The sequence below is a fragment of the Ostrinia nubilalis genome, chromosome 15 (assembly GCF_963855985.1).
Source record: "Ostrinia nubilalis chromosome 15, ilOstNubi1.1, whole genome shotgun sequence".
Taxonomy (NCBI): domain Eukaryota; kingdom Metazoa; phylum Arthropoda; class Insecta; order Lepidoptera; family Crambidae; genus Ostrinia; species Ostrinia nubilalis.
The window spans coordinates 3,467,661-3,487,164 of NC_087102.1; the positions used below are offsets into that span (position 1 = coordinate 3,467,661).

Below are 19,504 nucleotides of genomic sequence, written 5' to 3' on the forward strand. Positions count from 1 at the left end.
ACTTACTTTAATTATTTTGTTTTTACATACAAGACAAACACAGTTTTAGTTTTAATTTTAGTGTTTATTTATTTGTACTCATATTAAGTAAGTACATAATGTATTTTAAAGTACCTACCCGGATATTTTGTTTAATTAATGCTAACTAAAATCTTAAATAAATATTGTTTATGTACTTAGGTAACAATTTGCTTTTGTGTCACTATGGACATATAACTTTTATTTCTTGTTACCTAGTACACATTATTTTGTATTACAAAAGGTTAGCATAATATTATAACCTTTTTAGTTTTTGGCAAATATTTGTTTACATTTCAATACTTTTGAATCATAAGTAATGGATTTTAAATAATTTAATACAGTTATACCTAATAGTTATTTAGGCATTATACTGCAGTGTATTATAAGGTTTGGTACTTGATGTTATTACTGGTTAGTGAGTTGTTTGTGGGTACACTTACTAACTTGTTAATATTTATACGGGAATAACTTAATTGATTATTATTATGATTTTGATAACAATTAAAAGTTATTAATTCTTGTTAGGTGCCATTCTTCTTGTATAACTTTTGTGTAGTTTAAGAATTAATATTAATAATTTTCATATAACTTTTGGAAAATATTTTTGCCACTTAGTTTTTTTTCAAAAATAATTTTATTATTTTTTTTTAATTAAAGTTATGCCAAGGTTCTCAGTCGTAGGACTTGAGATTTTTTTTTTCTGGATAGGTAGGTACTTTGCTTTGGTAACTAACTTGAGTTTAGTTTTTTTTTTTGGACACAATCGTATGGTGTAATGTTTTTCTGTTGAGAATTTCATAGATTCTTTTATAGCAATTTTTTTTTGGACACAATCGTATTGTGTACTTTTCTGTTGGGAATTTATTAACGGTAGATTCTTTTAGCAATTTTTTTTTTTTTGGACACAATCGAGTTGTCGGGTAACTGCTACATACTTACTAGCCTCGGTGCTTTATTCTGTAACTTATAGTTCAGAAATTGTTTTCCAGAGATTGTATCTCTGTGTTTTTGTTTTGTTTTGTGTGAGTGCGGTGTATCTCCTATATACTATTAGGTCATATTTATTTATAATACAATAACTATTGTTATTTTAAATTCGATTGTAACAAGGAAGTATAATAATTAATCTATTTTATGAAATGTATCAGAATTTAGCCTTTCATTTAATGTATTTTAGTTGATTTCCGTTTAAATCGATTCAATGAACTAGGATTTCAACAATTATGATGTTAATAACTACTGTTAATTTTATTAATATTTAAAGTCGATTACAATAGTAAAATATAATATATAAACTATTTTTAGAAGTATTTTATTATAATTATACACTTTATTTTATTACATTTCCGTTAAAAGTTGTTAATATGACTAGAATTACAACAGCCAATCAGAGACGTCAGCCAATCGGAAGCGTCGACCAATCACAGCACACCGGCTTGTGGTGGGGGTGATTGAGCGGGGCATTCGATAGCGGAGCTAGAGTCAGTCTTGATCGAGCGCTGAACGGAGTAATACTTAAGGACCAAATATTAATGTGTAAAGTGGTGTGTGAAATACAGTGAAAGTGCTGAAAAGTTATACGGACTTTAATTTCCACTGACCTGACCCAATAATACATGCCTCGTTTGTTTTGTCTTTTCCAGGGATGACATCATGTGCTTTTATGCACTATTCCCTGTGTTTTGTGTTTTGTTGCGATGACGTCCAATTTATATTGTGGCCAGCGACATTTTTGTTCTGTGGTTTTTAACCCAGACATTTTTTCTAGGGATGACATGTGTTGAAATATACACTTTCCCTAGGGCCCACTGGATGGCTATTCCAGAAAATATGTTCGTAATGGCCGAAATAGCCTTACAACGTTACTGGGGATTCGAGTACCACTGGTTCACAGTTGGGACTCTATGGGGAATTTTGAATGCAGGTGGCAAGCAGTGTAATTTGAAACTGATGCTTACAGGTATGAAAGAGAGGTATGAAAGATGATTGTATGTTAGTGTTGGGTTTTATTTATGCTCGGACAGCAGAGATTGTTTTAGGTTTGAAGAACATCAGTCCTGGTAGTTGGTTTTCATCTGGTTTGTTGTGCTTAGTGAAAAGTCAGTTTGTTTTTGTTCCTGTTATGTCAGCATACCCTACAACTCGTTGTTTGTTTTCTCGATTTTTTTTTCAGTTGAAGTTTCTGCTGGAACGTTTTCTTTTTGAGGTCTTTCTGCGTTTAGACACATTTTTTTTTTCTTTTTCAGTTTGTAGTTCGCTGAGGGCAGCTCAGATTCTTTCTCCGTGCGAATGTCTAGGGGGGAGGGTATTGTAGCGTTGCAGTTTTGGCTGTTTTTCACAAATTGATTTTCTTACTCGATATTTGGATTTAGGATACCACTAGCGACATCTATTGGCGCATTTAGAAGTTTGATTGAAGAAGGTTTGCAATAGATGGCGCTTTTTGCTCGGTCAATTCAAATATATTTTAATGAAACATTTCCTAATGTTTTTATTTTGTTTATTCTATTTTTTGATGGAATGTTTTCAGTGTTCTGGAAATTGTTTTCATCATGGTTTTTATTAGTGTTTGCTTTTTTGGGCGGCGAAACGGAACGTCTCGCGACATCTCTATGAATCGCGGCTGTCAGTTGAGCTGTCAAATCACTTTGGAATTTTGGTCGATCTTGCGCGGCCGCAGTTTTATTATTTTCGGGGATGAAATCCCCCATGTTTCAAATCGTGTGATGCGGAATGCATCCACGATAATTTATTAATATAATTTAAAAATATTCACACATGAGGTAAGTTCCCGTCGGAGAATTTATTTATTTTTCGTGATTGATATTTTTCGTATTCCAGTACGTGGGATTTCATGTGATCGTTTCTTTCAGAGATTCCCTAAATCCTGTTCGGATGAGGGTGGGTTGCTGAAGACGGCGAGTGAATTTCAAATTAGCGAGCAGTTCTTCGTAAGTATTTGTTTCCCATTGCGGGTTTTTCATAACCTAATGCCACGTTCCACATGTGATTCTGACACTCGTATTTTTCGTTTCAGATGCGGGATTTCATAATTTTACAAATTTTATAGTTCAAATATTTCAAATTTCATATTTTACATTTTGATATTTCATATATTTTAATTTCTCTTCATTTCGTATGAAATATTTGTCCTTTCTAAACTGCTGATCTCTTCGTATTTCCTCCTTGTCATCAAACCTCTGTCTCTGCAAGAGTTTGAACGCTTACCTGTCGAAGAGATGCAAGAGCTTCATCTGGTACTGCGCGCTTGAGGCCGTGGAGGACGCTGCTTGGAGCCTAAAAGTGTGCGAGACCCGTTGGACCCCGGAAGAAGAGAGGAACGTTCAGGGTAACGGCTTATAACCGCATGGCTTCCAAGGTACCCACTTTTCCATCCTTCAAGTAGGAGTCTTTCCGACCTGACATCGTGCAGTTATCTTAACTATTAGAGTCTTTTAATATTTAGGCTGAGTTTTAAGAAATTTGTAGTGGCAGTAATATTCACCAAACCGAACCTAACTAACGACCCTGAATCCCTTGAGATTGGCACTATTACAGTAGTTATTATAATATCGTAATTGTTAACTATATATGAGCATACGAGATAAAAATAAATTGTGTCAATTGAGAGGGAGCTGTTTTATTTACATTTTCTAATTTCACACAAGGAACGGTAACTTATATAAATTTCTGCAAGCCGGACAACCTCTTTTTCACGTGCAGACAATTCACCATCGTCTCCGTCTGCACCGGTGGCGGTTCAATTCCAGTCACCAAGCCGCCAGGAAAAAATCCTTTTCTTGCAGTGGCGCCCATCTTTTGGTGTTTATTATTGCCATCTTTTTTTTATGAAGTTTATGGGTGGAAAGCCAATAATAGAAGCAACATTGTGTGCTGACTATCCGCTCATACACTTCTATTTTGTTGTTAAATATTTTTTATTAGGGAATCTCTCATGTGTGTACTGTTGTTTGTCTTGTTATTTTTTGTAATTTATTTTATTTGTGATGCCCACATAATTTTTTTCAAGTTGTCAACCTATTACATATTATTATGTTAACCATTATAACAGAGCGTACTACTCTATATGAGGTTAGTTTACATGATGTTAGGTTACATATTTTTTGTGTTGCAACTCTTATTTTGACGTTGGAGACCTCTGGTTTTATGGGGGTTAGCGTAATCAGGGCACAGTGCTTCGTGACAAACATTAGGCAAGTACTGAGGAAGCGCCGCAACTAACTCAGCCACTATTATATTTAACGAAATTATCGTCTTATCAAGACACATCACTGACTGACCATACGCACATTAAGTCTTATTTACATACCTTTAGTAATTTTACTAATGCAAAAGTAACCTTTAACCTTTCACGCCAAAACCAATGAGGTAATTATATTTTTCTTTTGGTTTTGCACATGTAAATAGGACCGAGAATAACATAGACTACCTTCGGTTATTCAACCAAATTAAAATAAATAAAATCTACCTGTATCTTTTTTTCCTTGAGGGTCCACCACATCCAAATTCAATTTATCACCATATGCTTCTCTCAAAATGGTACCTGAAAATTGAACACACAATGATCAACTTTTTTTTACAAAGTCACAAGTTACTGTTCATTCGAAATTGAACCTTATGCTTACCAACGGTCAGCATCTGTAGTAAGCCTCGGGGTGTGAGCTGGCCTAACGCGCAGTGGGTGCCCGATGCTCTCGGAGGCAACGACGGGAAGTTGTGGAAAGGACCGGGACCCGACACCCACCACGCGCGCCCTGAACCACTCGCGTTCACCACGAACTCCTCATAACTGGAATAAGGATAATTCTATAATATAAAAAACGCCTGGTTCGTTGAAGTCAAAGGATGGTTTTTACGGCGAGAAAAAACCGAATAATTTCCGAGCAAAATTCAACCCCTAAGAGCCAAGGGGGTAAAACGGAGTCCACGCGTACAAAGTCGCAGGTGGCCGCTAGTCTATAATATAAAAATGAATAGCAAAATGTGTTGGTAAGCGCATAACTCAACAACTCATGGACCAATTTTACCAATATTTTTTAAAATGTTCATTGAAGTACAAAGATGTTTTATGGCGAAAAAATTCGAATAATTGCAGAGACTTGGTGTCTAATGTAGGCAATGTATCCCTGTGTCTTAGGGCACAGGCCTCCACCCTTGGTATTATTATTAACATCATCATCACAAGCAGATGACCAGGTCATTTAGTCTACTGCAGAAAGACCTTTACCAGAAGCAAATGAAGGATTTTGCCTGCACTCTGCATCAAAACTATTATAGTCTAATGGGCAAAGCAAATAACTAACATTCCTGCAGAGGTATAGTTTATTATTATTCTGTCTAATGGCTTCAATAGTGCGAATTTGAAACACACTGGTTTTGCCAATGTCGAGTGTTTAGAGAGACACGGTGGACAGTGGAATTTGAAGGTTGCCTGGTGATAATTTAATTAATTTATTCTTCAATGACCTTTTTACCACCTAAAACAATTATTAAGACGTAGAGTTGTGCAGAAGTGATATGTGACATAACAGAGCTGTCAAGGTAGACATGCCTCCTCTATATTCCCCTCCCATGTAGCTACAGTTACATGCTGTCTGTAAGCTATTCAGATATTGTTTTAGAAAATGGTTAGTAGTTTTGTAGAAACAGCTTGATCTTGTCATCTTGAAGTATCAAAATTTTATCAAGTACCAAAATTATATTTGTAGGTTTAAATGGATGCTAAATAAGTACGAAAATAGATAGCAACATCTGTTAAAAACAAGAATCTTGACTTTCATAAAAAACTATAATGTTTAATTAACCTTTTTAGAAGTGGTGAGACAGGAGGAATGTCACAGGGCAACTTATCGCCCCCTTTGAGGTGAGTGAGAGGCCCACGGTCACCGTGACGAGTCACCACCAATACACCCTGCAGGAACCAAGTGTCACTGTCAACCAAACCTGCAACATAGTAGATGTCAAAGATAATTCAATAAAAATTAATCAATAAAGTTAATGAATAAAGTTAAATGCAAATCAATTTTTTTAATTAATATTGGTTAAATTGGTTAAGGCCAAGACCAATAAGGCTTTTCATTTATTTTAGCAGACAGATTTAGATCTTGAGATAGAATCAATAAAATTTAGGAGAGCTCTGAACATTTACAAAGCTGTATGATTCTTTAATAAAGATAAATAAGTAAATTTACAGTTATTTACAATATTAATTTACAGTGAAATAAAAAATTAAAAACTATATCTAGTGAGCTTATCCCTTAAAAGATATTTTTTTCAGATTATTCATTCTTTTATCAAAATTATTGGAAGCAGTCTTTATACACTACCTAAGAGGTAAGTAAAGCCTACTTTCTGCCTTCTTCTATATTAAGATAACAACATTTATTTGAAAAAACCAGTACTTAATCAATTTAATGCCACATACAAAAACCAATTGACGAAACATAAATCACAGCATTCTGGACTGGACCGACCATGTCACATTTGATTTAATTCCCATGAATAAATAGGTACATACCTTCTGTTCCTCTTTTTATGTTTTCTGGAGGATTACAAGCCTTAAGGTACAACTTTCTATACTTCAGATCACTCTTTGATATGTATTCATTTTGTACGATTTTCTTAACTGATGTAGTTTCCTCGCCAACCGACATGTATTTGTACATAACTGAAATGAAAATACAATTCACTAAATCGCAGTTTTATGTTATAAATATCGATTAATAATACCGAAAAGCAGCGTACCTGTGATAAGAAAAAATATCCACAAACTCATACCAAGATAGCAATAAAAAGCTCTGTGATGAAAAGAAAACTTCATAATTTCGGCGATGATTTTACTTTTATTGGCAAATATAGACATTTTTAAGGTTTATTTCACCATTTATTGCTGTTGATGTTTACATGACTATCAATCTTATCCCTTTGCATTTCGGCATATTTACACACATGGAAACTGCACTTCGAATATGAATAGACATAAATTGGTAATTTTAACAAAGATGAAAGGAAAAATCTTAAAATGTTACATGTAAATATTTTACTGAGCAAGAAAATAATTTTCATGGATTTTTCTGTTTGTTTCCCAGATTCTCAGCCCAAATGTCAATGTCAGCTGTCAAGCTGTCATCAAACAGCAGGAAGATGTCAAAACTGGGAGTGTTCTCCATAGATTGAATTGCAAATCTATGGACCGACCACTTGAATAGATACCGCATGTCATGCTGCGCATGCGAGCGTGCCATTTTGTAAAGTACTCAGTATAGTACTTTTCACTATGGTTTAATTAACAAGACATTATGTTGACACATTTTTGTTGATTGTTAATAACACGCGCTGTACCCCGATTACGCTAAAAATTTTCATCTTCAACGTGCCCGGACGTCAGCTGTTTTGACAAATCCGTATCGCAGAATCGAAGAAATCGAAGAAGCGCGTCTGTATTAGAGAGAGACGTTAAAAATTAGCGTAATCGGGGCACTGGAGATACGGCTTTGTAGTATGCCCGGCCCATCCATAGATTTACAAGTCAATGAGGCAGTCACCTGTCAAAATCAAGTGTCAAATAGTGTTGTCAAAAAACCCAAACAAAAACAAAATCTTGTTTGAACTTGCTTTGGTTTCATCATTAATCGCAATTTCACAATATTTATTAATTATTTTCGTTTTTGGTAACCAAACCAAGGAGCAATAAAGAGATCATAGACGACAGTTTTAGAAACCTAAAGTGCACACAATAGTTTCAAGCACTATGCCGCCAAAAGTGGATCAAGCTGCAATCGTCATCCTGGATATTGGAAGAAACGTTTCTACTGCAGATGAGAAGGGCAAGAAAAGCTTCTTCGAACAAGCTAGGGAATGTGTCAGCCGTGTCATAGAGCGTAAGATAATGAGCCAAGGCAAAAGCCTCATTGGAGTTATGTTATTGGGTTCCAAGAAGACACAGAATAACATGGCAGAGCAGTGCGATGGTGCCTTCCGCCACATCGAGTTTTTGGCAGAACTGCAGTCTCCTACATGGAAATTGATTCGTGATTTACCAGAGCAGGTAAGGCTACTTCTAGAAAGTTAGACCTTATAACTGAACTCATTAAATTTCTCGAATTTTAACTAATAAAAACTGTTTTAGCCCTCCAAAAGCAGAGGTGACTGGATGGATGCACTTATTGTAGCTGCTGATCATTTCAAGAATGGTTTAGGTTCAGTGAAAGCGGATAGCAAGAAAATCATATTGATGACTAACTTCATGTCCCCTACATGCCTGGATGAGAATGACATTGAGAAGGTAACTTTAAGTTATTATTCGAGTATAATATAACAATACATATTTTTCAAAATGTTGCTTGATTTATGATGAATCCATATTTTTACAGGTACTAACTGGATTCAAAGAAGAAGAATTTGAACTAGATGTCATAGGCCTAGACATATTTGAGGAGCATCTAAAAAGTGAAGACATTCAACTGGCACGCAAATTTGTGGAAGCAACTAATGGTGCCTCAGCTTCATTCGAATATGCTATGCAGTATCTCCTGTATCACAAGAAAAAAGCTGTCAATGTTCGTCCATGGAATGTCGATCTAAGCATTGGCCCCAATATCAAAATACCTGTATCTACATACATAAGACTCAGAGATGAGCCACCCGTGAAGACTTGGTTGAAGGCAGTGAAGGATCCTGTGACCCTAACTGCTAGTTCCAGAGAAGGAATCATGTCTAGCCGGGTGCACATCAACACTGACAATCAAGAAGTGGTCGAAGCTGATTCTGTTATAAAAGGCTACCACTACGGCCAACAAATAATACCATTCGCTGAGTGTGACAAATCACTGCTCTATGAATCAGGTGAAAAATCCTTAAACCTGTATGGATTTACAAATGCTGATAATATAAACTGGCAGAGTTTGACTGGTGATGGTCTACAATATGTGTTTGGCAGGAAAGGTGATAAAAAAGCCAAACTTGCAGTGAGGTGTCTCACTGAATGTCTACATGAATTGAGCTTAGTGGGCATTGTACGTAGGGTTTATAATAGAGGAAATGCCCCAAAAATGTTTGCAATAATGCCTGTTATTGACACCAACGATTATATCTGTCTGTCAATGATACCAATCTGCTACAAAGAAGATATAAAGTACATGACATTCCCATCAACAAATCTGAAAAGATATGAATGCTCTAAAGAACAAGTGGATGCTTTTAAAGACCTAATCAAGGCCATGGATTTAATGAAAGCATATGATGATAGTTATGAGGACACTGAAGCTTTTCCCATAGCTGAGACCGTGAGTCCATCAGTGCAGTATATCCTTGACTGCATAGCTTTTAGAGCTATGAATCCGGGCAAACCTCTGCCTGAACCTAGAGATGAAATCATGATGTTGTTCAAGAGACCACCAATGGTGGAAAAAAGGTCAAAGGAACCACTTGAAAAGATAAAGAAATTATTCACTTTGACTAAAGTTGAAGTTAAAACAAGAGACAGAAAGAAACCTGATCAGCAAGTTGGTGCATATGTGGACAATCAGACTGCAGATATCAAACCAGACAACCAAATAAATGATGTTGACATGCCTTCAATAAAACTTCCTGTGACTAAGAAAGATAATACAGTTACCAAGGTTGGGACAGTAGATCCAGTAAACGACTTCAAACTCCTCATTGAGAATGGTAAACCATTGGTAGATATTTCTATAAGCATGACAGAAGCTATTGAGAATCTGGTGTACTGCAATTTTGATGGAATTTATACTAAAGCTCTGTCAGCAATGAAAGCCTTTAGAGAAGAATGTGTGAAATCTGATCCTACTCCTTACAATAATTGGATAAAAATATTCAAATTAGAACTTGGGGACCGTAATAAGGATGAACTAATGAACCTCATAACAGAAAATCAGTTGAATTTCATCTTGAAAGAAGAGAACAACTCCAGTACCTATGAAAATGCAGATGGTGATGAAAGCCAGTTGTATGAGACTGACACAGTACCTGATGCCACAGAGTTGACTATGAACACAGAAATGAATGACTTCTTCAATGACATGTAAAAAACATCCTGTAACTTTTCTTATGTGATATTGTATTATGTTGTTATTTTCATCAAAATTGTAAAACTAGTTTAAAGATTATTTCTTCTTCTATATTAATAATTTCGTCAAGGGGTACGGTAGACTGGATCGAAACCTTATATGAATAACAAAGCATAAAAAAATAACGATTTTGAGTCGACAACATATATCCGCAAAATTCGGATAATGGAGAATTTCGTTAAATTCCGATGGCATTGACAAACAAACCGCTGTCGCCATCTTTAGTAGTTCACCATCCACTCACTATGCGATCAACGCCAAAAGCTGGGTTGTCATCGATCCATAAATAAATGGAAATCAGTGCGTTTCGCGATTTTTATGATAACATACTCTTTGTTATGTGTTTTTTCTTTAAACCTGGTATTGGCCGATTCAACCACAAAAAAAGAATATTAGCCATAACCATAAGTTGAAGTTCAAATGTCAATGTCATTTAGTTTCGTACAGTGATAAATTCCAGTGACATGCAATTTTTGTAATGGTAAATTATTTGTAAGAAACTGCAAACAAATGCAATTGTGCAGTCGATGTGTGGAATGCGACAACATTATACTCGGTAAGCGGCTTAATATTTTAAAAATAATAATAAATGACCACATGCATAGCCTGTGTTGAGTTGTTATCAACATAAATACAGAAACAGACACAATTTTTGCACCGTTTTTTCTGATAACCGAATAGACTCCTTCATGCGCAAGTTCCACTTGAGCTCGGCTGGTTCTTATTATAAATAATTGTGTAATATATTTTTGCAGATAATTTCAATTATTGCGAGTGTTGTGGCTTAGAAACAATTAGGCAGTTAAGAATAAACAAGGCTCGGGCACTATCAAACCTTTTTCCTAAAAAGCAAAAAGCTGCTTCTGCTGCTTCACAAGATTTATTTGATGACTTTCAGGTAAGTTAATAGTGTAGGTCACTGAGTAAAGTAAAATAATAATAATAATAAATAAACTTATTTATCTTTCACAGAGGTATAAATAAATACCTATAGAGGTGGAAGGATATACCTACACCTACATACATTCACAATACTTATTATTATTTGAATGTTTGTCTAAAAATAAAATATATTTCTCTTATTAAACTCAGTTAGCTCAGATGGAGCGCGACAACGGAGAAGTCGAGGATGTAGGTTCAATTCCTGCATGTGGTGTATTTTTTCATCACATCTTATTAAATTTGTTTAATAAAATGAACACAATATAGCATTAAAAATTTAAATTAAATCTTTAAATTAAAGCTTTAAATTGGCTATTCATAAATATATTTCTCTTTTAAGGTTGATAACGAAGAGTTGACGCTAATCGAGGATTCATTGATGATTGATTGATTGATTGATGATTCTTCTTCGGACAACAAGAAAAAACAGCTACTGTCAGTCAGCAGTGATGATGCTTCTTCGGACAACAAGGAAAAACAGCTGCTGTCAGTCAGCAGTGATTTTATTTCTTTAGAAGAAGAAGAGAAAGAAAACATATCAAATGGCGGGCAGACCCCCGAAAAAACGTAAATATTCAAGCAGGTTTAGTACAGAATATCAGCCCCCCAGGACTAACTATTTATATTTAGCACTTTCAAATAACACCATTCAAGTATCAGTACATTCAGTTGGTTCTATGATTTAAGAATTGTGTTCAATGTCAAGCACTTCATTTTTTAGGTGAAAAAATTAAAAATCATTTTAAAAATTGTTGTCATAATGGGAAGGTATACATAGACCCAGACAGTCTTAAAGCCAATTCCAGAAATATTATTAGCATTTTTGAACCAAACAGAACAGATGAAAGTGTTCGACAATATCTTTATAATTATGTATGTAGTTACTTAATTTAAATTGTGTAAAACATTTGTTTGAACCAAATAAACCATTTTTTTTTCTTTCTTTCTTTCTTTACACTGAAATTCCGACACATTTCAGATTTATCCATGGACAGTGGCAACCACGAATATCTCAGTCAGCGGCTGATAAAGTAATTGCAAGAATGTATAATTATTCCTTTTCTGATCGGGAACGATATTATCTCCGGCTATTACTTCTTCACGTCAAAGGGCCGACTTGCTTCAGAGATGTTAGAACTTATTAATATGAAAATATTATTTACACATCATTTCGAGAAGCTGCTCAAGCAAGGGGGCTACTTTTTGACGATCAAGAATGGGAAAGATGTTTGGATGAAGCAATTGGTTTCAAACTTCCTCGGCAATTACGACAGCTGTTTGCGTTAATTTGCGTGTTTTGTGAAGTAACTGATCCTAATGCTCTTTGGGAAAAATTTGCATCACATTTTATCGAAAACTTTACAAGATCCCGCCCTGAAATATTATCCAAACAGTTGGTTTTACAAGAAATTGATGAAACATTAAAACTCCACGGAAAGAGACTAACAGATTTCGGACTTCCGGAGCCAGATATTGATGAAAATAGTATTTTCTTATCTGATCCCGTTTCCTACTATTAATAAGATTTATTTACATAACCTATATTAACGATTGAATTTGATTGTTTTGTTAATTTGTCTTAGTTTATTTTGAATGTTGATTTAAAATAAAAATAATTTGTGTAAAAACATTTGCAGTTTTTATTTACCATATTTATTAAACACAACTAACGAAGCTATATGAATCTATATTTAATATTCTTTGAGAACCGATGACTACAGAAACATCTATCTACATTTTGCACCTAGAATTGTGTATTATGAGTCAAATTGCACCCGAGCGAAGCCGGGTTTTCATCTAGTTTTGTAATAAAAAACTTAATAGGCCTGAAATGTTTTAATTCACAATATCCTTTATAATCTAATCTCGAATTTGCACACAATAAATTCATGTAAAGTTTTATCTTAACAACTAAATAATAAATCTGTGAGCAATCATTGCACACCACTTGGGCTAAGTTTGTTTTGCGAGTGCAGTAGTTCAAGGAATTCTTGAAGTGATAAGTCCTCCTGGCAATCTGTGTCCAAGTCGTGTTCCAGTTGAGCCTCCATCGAGTTAGCCTCAGGACTGAGTACGATATTTTCATCCAAAACAACGTGATTGAGGCGGGATTTCAAACTTTGAAGAATCTCCTCCAATTCTAAGCACTTATTCCGGATCGAAGTACCAAGATCCGACTGCGGGTCAATATCGTCAATAGTAGCGTTCTCCGAGAAAGAGTTAGCTGGTGTTCGCGTCCGCGGAGGCTGTATCATGCTGAACAAGTTAGCCGGTGTTCCGTTGCCATTCCTGGCGGTGTCTGGAGAAATTGAGTCCGTAAATTCAGCGAGAATTTCATCGAGGATGTCTTCGGCGTTTTGTCGCGGGTCCACCACTTCTTCTGGCGTATCAGCACCACTTTCGTTGTTTATCATCTTGTTATTTGAATCTAACTTCATGATTACTGTTGTATTCTTCTCAAAATACCGACACTATCAAAATAAATAAAAGAATCGTACACAAGAAATCCAGTCAGATGATTGATATTACTTTTTAGTGTTGCCACTTCAAAAAATACAATATAATATCGATTCTAACACAGGAATCGAATGAATATCTGGGGATCGATATATTTATTACAGTTAATAATCCTGTTTGATAAATTAAATCTGCCTCATAATGATCAGTAGAAAACACAGCAGAAAGTTAGAACGGATTATGATATTCTAGGGAGGATTGAGTAGTTTTACACTGAACCAGAACTAAATATTACTTAGGGCCCATGCACACCACGACTTATTCGATGCTTTGCTATATCGTCGAGAAAAACCCCGGTACGAGCAATAAAAACATCTTAGGGTACGAGAGTAGATTGCAATATCTTGATTAAAATCCTGCTAGAATCCAGACCTCGTCTTTAACTAATCTAAAACATAGCACATTGGGCTGCATTTCAATAAAACACATAAGTAATAATATTCAAAATAAAGATGTAATAATAATTCAATTATTGCAAAAGCGTCTTTGTGGAAAATACAAATCGAGGTATGCTTCTTTGCGAAGTTTTTTCTCAATTTCTTCGATTTTCATTATCTTGAGAGCGGCCTTGCAGCTGTTATGAGCGTGCGCGAAGAAACAGTCACGAACAGACTGTAAACAAAGGCAATTTTAAAACCTAAAGGTAAGTATGATTATTTTCACATTTTCGCTTCATCTTATTTTATCATGAGGGTTTAAAACAACTCGAGGCCACAACCTATGACCACAACATGGGAGAAAATGTTACCATTTATCATAGACGATATCACCCTTACTAGTAGTTACTAGGGTACGCGCCTCATCATAGTTATTCTGCGCCAATACTCTGTATTCATAAAAAGATGGCTCAAGGCAGGAGAGTATCTCACCTTAAATTCCGCCAATTTCGCCCCTTGGAACTTAGCTAAACAGTGTGTAAATAGCTCCGTATAGTGATTTCGGCAGAGGAAGATTCTGTTCTCAAACTGCCAGTAGTCGCCCTGTGCAGAACAGGAGCACCCGCAATAGCCGCAAGCGTCCAGATTGTAAGGGACGCATTTTATCTGCATAAAAAAGCCATTTGAAGTGAACTAATCTTACTTAATTTTTTTAATCAATACTTTACTTAAGTTTTGTTTACCAATAACATTAAAATAAATTTCAAATCTCACCTCAACAGCGCATCGTAAAACCTTTTTGCCCTGGAAACTGTACGCGAATTTCATTTGCCTCTTCTTGTATTCTGGGCAATAATCACACGCTCTGGAAGGAAAAAAATAACGATGAAAATAAAAAGTCCATTGTTATTCAAATTGAAGTGTTCTTCAAGATTTCTCGCGTGATCCAAGGCACTTACCGATCGCTTAAAGGTACAACTACAAGACCTACTTCTGTATTAACATATTGCAAGGGTGAGAAATAAACCACTTACGCTGGATAATCACTAGCCACAAACAATGGTTTTCTCTTGCCAGTCTGATTGAAGGGCGCACAGTTTTGACGAAGTGGTTTCTTTTTAGGCGGTGGTCGTACCGGAGGTTGGTGCTCATGCCGCATTTTCCATCGCGATTCCTTTGCTCCTAGACCATATTTGCTGTATATCTAGATGATTTAAACAAAGTTCCTGTAGTTCAATCATTCCAGTAGTTAGAAAGATAGTTACGTAGGTGTGGTTTCTAGTTTACCCTATGCGTAAGGTCGTAAAACGCATCCCGGTCACCATCATAGCTTCCAGGCCCCAGGTTGGGGCGCGTTTCTCCCGCAAGACGCCTCATGAACGGACTCATAGCGGGCCCTTTCGTCGGGAGCACCTCCCGGCTCAGTCCTGTGCCGAAACATATTCGCGGCTGGGCTTTCTTTGTTACTACATACTCGAAGTCTGAAACAATTTAGGTACCAATTCAGTTTTGATTTATATTACGAGGACTGACCTTCTTTTAGAACTGTTTTCAGTGTAGTAATTACAGTTCTATCTCATTTATTACACAAACCCAATGATATTATATAAAATTGCACAAACTCAATCAAATATTGTGTATGTCCGATGCTCTCTCTACTTGGTCCACCTATAATAGGTAGGTATACTTACATAGAGATCTCAGTCTCAATGTTGACAATTACGAAGACAGTAACTAATTCCGAGTCACCACGCCGAAAAGGTTAGAGTAGGTACTTAACCGACCTAACTTTTTATTAGTCCATCGGCGAATCCAAACTTGTAACAACTTTGCAAGCTGACCGGAAAAACGAACCACTGGACAAAACCTCGTTACATTAGCTTAACTTCCTTATACTCTTCATCATAAGTCTACTCCAAGAGTTGCCACCTAAATCTAATTTAAGACCGTTATCAATAACATTGGATAAATCTTTCAACTGCTTTGTGGAGAAAGAGGAAAGGAGACTGAACTAGACTAGTGACTCGTATTTACCGCCATGAGAGGCCTCGTGCATGTTGTTGGGCCGGAGGTATCGGCGCCGGTACGGGCGCTGCATGGCTGATCACCAGCGGACTGGCATCGCGAGCGGCCGCCGCAATAAAAAATATGACGAATGCCACCATTACGCTTTATTGGGGCGCACGGGCGGCGCCATCGGGGGTGCACGAGTTAAGGTTTTTTATAGAACGTCTGCTTTTTTCAAATTGTTTTCCCTAAACTTTAGGCCTCGCTTGAGGATATAGCCTAAGCATGTTGAATGTGAAAACTAAAAACTGTACAGCATCATAACTGAAATAATATACCTAGATAAAGGATAAGTTGGAATCACAAAACTGTTACTGGACCAAATTACCTCTATTCCTATAAGTGCTAACTCTTTGCTTACCTTGTAAATAATTAAGTAGGTTTAGTGCCTAGATAGGTACAATCTGAGGACCAGCCTATTTTTGCAACAGTGGGAAAGTTGAAGACAAAAAAATCTTGTCCTCACTTTGATAAAAATGCTTGGACCCTCTAGCCAACCATTGTTGGGGTGGGTTTACTCAGATTATACAAGAGCTGGAAAAATATCGAAGGTCATTTTGTCGTTTTCGTTGGAACAATGAGTAATGGAAAACCTTACCTAACGTGACGTCCCAGGTCATCTTGATTGAGTAGAATTATTTCATTACAACAAAAACTTCTATCAATGCTAAGTATATCGATGAATAGAATATCAAATTGAAACACCATTCTGAAAATGAGTAAATTAAGTTTATACCTATTAACTACAGACTATCTAGTTATTGGTAGGTAGGTACTCTGTAGTCAGGTCAGGGACAAACTTAGTAAATGTTGTTACATAGGGGATAGGGGTTATTGATGATAACAATTCTTCAATGAGCAGCTGCTAGTATAATATAATATAGGTAGATACACCGTGTATCTCATCCCAACTATCCCAACTAATATTATAAATGCGAAAGTAACTCTGTCTGCTGTCTGTCTGTTACGCTTTCCCGCTTAAACCTCGCAACCGATTTTGATGAAATTTGGCATAGAGATAGTTTGAGTCCCGGGAAAGAACATAGGATAGTTTTTATCCCGGTTTTTGAAACAGGGACGCGCGCGATAAAGTTTTTCTGTGACAGACAAAATTCCACGCGGGCGAAGCCGCGGGCGGAAAGCTAGTGTGGTTATAAAAATGATGTATAATACCTATCTAAGTTTCCTTCGTTTTCTAAGTACCTACAAACTCCTGGGAAACGACAATGTGTATTCGGGAAAACTGTGTTATTACGGAACTTTGACGGATTAGCTGCACGCGATGTGAAAGTACCTAGTTCATTTTCTAAAATAAAGTTAATAAGGAAAATTATTGAAAGCAAGTAAGTAGTTCATTTTCTAAGTACTTTACATACAATTAATTTAAAAAATAAAGTTACCTATTAAGGAAAATATGTTTATGGTGTGAAAGTGTAAGGGTGCCTTCACACAGTTCTAAATAGTAACACAGCACAGCAATGATAATGTTTTTTCCGAGTTCATTTTAAATACCTATAATTTTGAAAAAGCGTGATTTAATTAAAGCAATAATATTTTATTAGGATAAAAATCATTGAATGTTGCTAGATTATGTTAAGAAGCATAGCTGGGCACCGTTAATCAAATAGTTAACTTCGTTAATCGTTAAACCGTTACTAAAAAAATTAACTTCGTTAAACGTTAAACCGTTACATATCGGAAGATTTAACGCAAGTTAACGTTAATCGTTAATCCGTTAACACGTGATAATACAACGAAAAAAAAATTGTATGAAGTTTCAAATAATTTCGGAAGCTTGTATCGCGCATGGAATTTATTCCTCCTTTATGTTTGCCCTACAAGCTTTCGAAATTATTTGAAACTTGCAATAAGTACAATGATTTTTTTCCTTTTAGTACAATGAGGGTTTTCGCGAATGAAAAATCCGCCAGATGGCAATACGTAGACGCGAGGTCCAAATGCTGCTTGATTGGTTATTTTTGACATGACCTTGACAGATATGTCAAAATCCACCAATCACGCAGCAGTCAGACCCCACATCCACGTCCCGCCATCAAGCGGGTCTTTCATTCGCGAAAACCCTCATTACTGCATTTCAGAAGAAAAGCTTTTTAAAAAAGTTTTTTTTTTATTATAATTTTATTACGAGTAAGTAAGTATGTACACTTTTTAGTTGTATGTTATATCTTAATCTCAGAGCCTTGGTACAATTACAATACAATTTAGCACCAAAGTGCTCGAAAAGACAAATCCAACAAACCCAAACTCGATAAGATTCCACCGTTTCGTTTAGGAATTCCTATGGCCACCTCCTGACTCCATCATCAGACCAGCTCAATGGTACCATAACATTGCATTGTCATCGTACTTACATAAGTACCAATCCAAATTATATCAAACTAGCTGACCCGGCGAACTTTGTTCCGCCTTAATGGCAATAAATAAGCAGACTTTTTTTTTTAATTTCGAACGGGATAAAAAGTATCCTATGTCCTTCTCCTGGCTTTAAACTACCTCCCTGACAATTTTCAGCTAAATCGGTTCAGCCGTTCTTGAGTTATAAGTGGAGTAACTAACACGACTTTCTTTTATATATATAGATTTCAGCTCAATCGGTTGAGGAGAACTGGTCTTAAATTCAGTTGTAAATAAATAAAAAAATAAATTGCATTTTTTATAACGTTGCGTTGGTGATCTGGTTACAAAAACTGTAGTTTTGGGTTCTGGAAGTTCTGGAAGCCCGAACGTTTTTGTCAGAACGCGTTTTTCAGCGTGCCTGCTGTATCTTTTTGGTAAATATTAGGTACCGGATTAACGATTAACGGACTTAGGATAATTTAACGGAAGTTAACGAGTCCGTTAACATTTTTTGAAGTTAACTTAAAAGTTAATCCGTTAATAGAAATGTTAACTTCGTTAATTAACGATTAACGGATTAACGAGTTAATGCCCAGCTATGTTAAGAAGCCCTAGTACCTATGAACCTAACTTGGCTACGAGGTAGGTAGGAATATCCGATATCTCCTAGGCCTATGGGGCTATAAGGGCGTGTGTTAAAAAGACGGTTTCTACCCGGTCCGGTTTGTTGGCGATCCGGCTCGATTCCGTGTACTTGCATCGTGTCTACACCCAGACCAGACCGGTCTAGCGGATAGAAACCGGCCGGCTCGTCAACACACGCCCCTCAGGTAGAATATACCTCCATTTCTATTATTTACTCCGTTAGCTATTTCATTACAGGGGGTTTAAGTGGTACGTACCTAATATAACATATCCATTATGTTTAATTTCTTCATTTCAGCACACAAAATTGCAAATAATTTCAAAGCTCAACAGTTTGACAAAGTCTGTTTTTTTTTTACTTTTAAATTGCAGCAAATAAGAATTTTAGTGCTCGTGAATAAAATCGATTAAAATAAATCGATTTCGTAAAGAACTTAACTAATCGTTCAAATAACGCATTTTTGTTTG

The 19,504-nt window shown here is 36.0% G+C and overlaps 2 protein-coding genes and 1 long non-coding RNA gene across 8 annotated transcripts; 2 read left to right on the forward strand and 1 right to left on the reverse strand.

The window, feature by feature from the left end:
* Window positions 1–2,526: 2,526 nt before the first annotated feature.
* Window positions 2,527–4,509, forward strand: LOC135078821 (uncharacterized). The gene is made up of 2 exons (XR_010258679.1): window positions 2,527–2,804; window positions 2,895–4,509. It is a non-coding gene; the product is annotated as an uncharacterized LOC135078821 (long non-coding RNA).
* A 3,123-nt stretch (window positions 4,510–7,632) lies between these two features.
* On the forward strand, window positions 7,633–13,578 carry LOC135078791 (X-ray repair cross-complementing protein 5-like). 2 transcript variants are annotated; one of them, XM_063973339.1, is made up of 6 exons: window positions 7,633–8,089; window positions 8,171–8,326; window positions 8,415–10,686; window positions 10,886–11,028; window positions 11,413–11,639; window positions 12,052–13,578. In XM_063973339.1, the coding sequence occupies exons 1-3, from the start codon at window positions 7,793–7,795 to the stop codon at window positions 10,086–10,088; spliced, it is 2,127 nt and encodes a 708-aa protein (XP_063829409.1). In that variant the 5' UTR covers window positions 7,633–7,792; the 3' UTR covers window positions 10,089–10,686; window positions 10,886–11,028; window positions 11,413–11,639; window positions 12,052–13,578. The 2 variants fall into 2 exon arrangements, with proteins under 2 accessions (XP_063829409.1, XP_063829410.1); XM_063973340.1 differs by lacking the exon at window positions 10,886–11,028.
* A 446-nt stretch (window positions 13,579–14,024) lies between these two features.
* On the reverse strand, window positions 14,025–19,383 carry LOC135078806 (uncharacterized). Of its 5 annotated transcripts, none has more exons than XM_063973368.1 (7): window positions 19,294–19,383; window positions 16,632–16,742; window positions 15,254–15,447; window positions 15,001–15,170; window positions 14,741–14,831; window positions 14,459–14,632; window positions 14,025–14,201 (listed from the first exon to the last, which is right to left on the reverse strand). In XM_063973368.1, the coding sequence occupies exons 2-7, from the start codon at window positions 16,651–16,653 to the stop codon at window positions 14,055–14,057; spliced, it is 798 nt and encodes a 265-aa protein (XP_063829438.1). In that variant the 5' UTR covers window positions 16,654–16,742; window positions 19,294–19,383; the 3' UTR covers window positions 14,025–14,054. The 5 variants fall into 5 exon arrangements, with proteins under 5 accessions (XP_063829438.1, XP_063829440.1, XP_063829439.1 ...); XM_063973370.1 differs by lacking the exon at window positions 19,294–19,383 and adding an exon at window positions 19,106–19,149; XM_063973369.1 differs by lacking the exon at window positions 19,294–19,383 and adding an exon at window positions 17,237–17,320.
* Window positions 19,384–19,504: the final 121 nt, after the last annotated feature.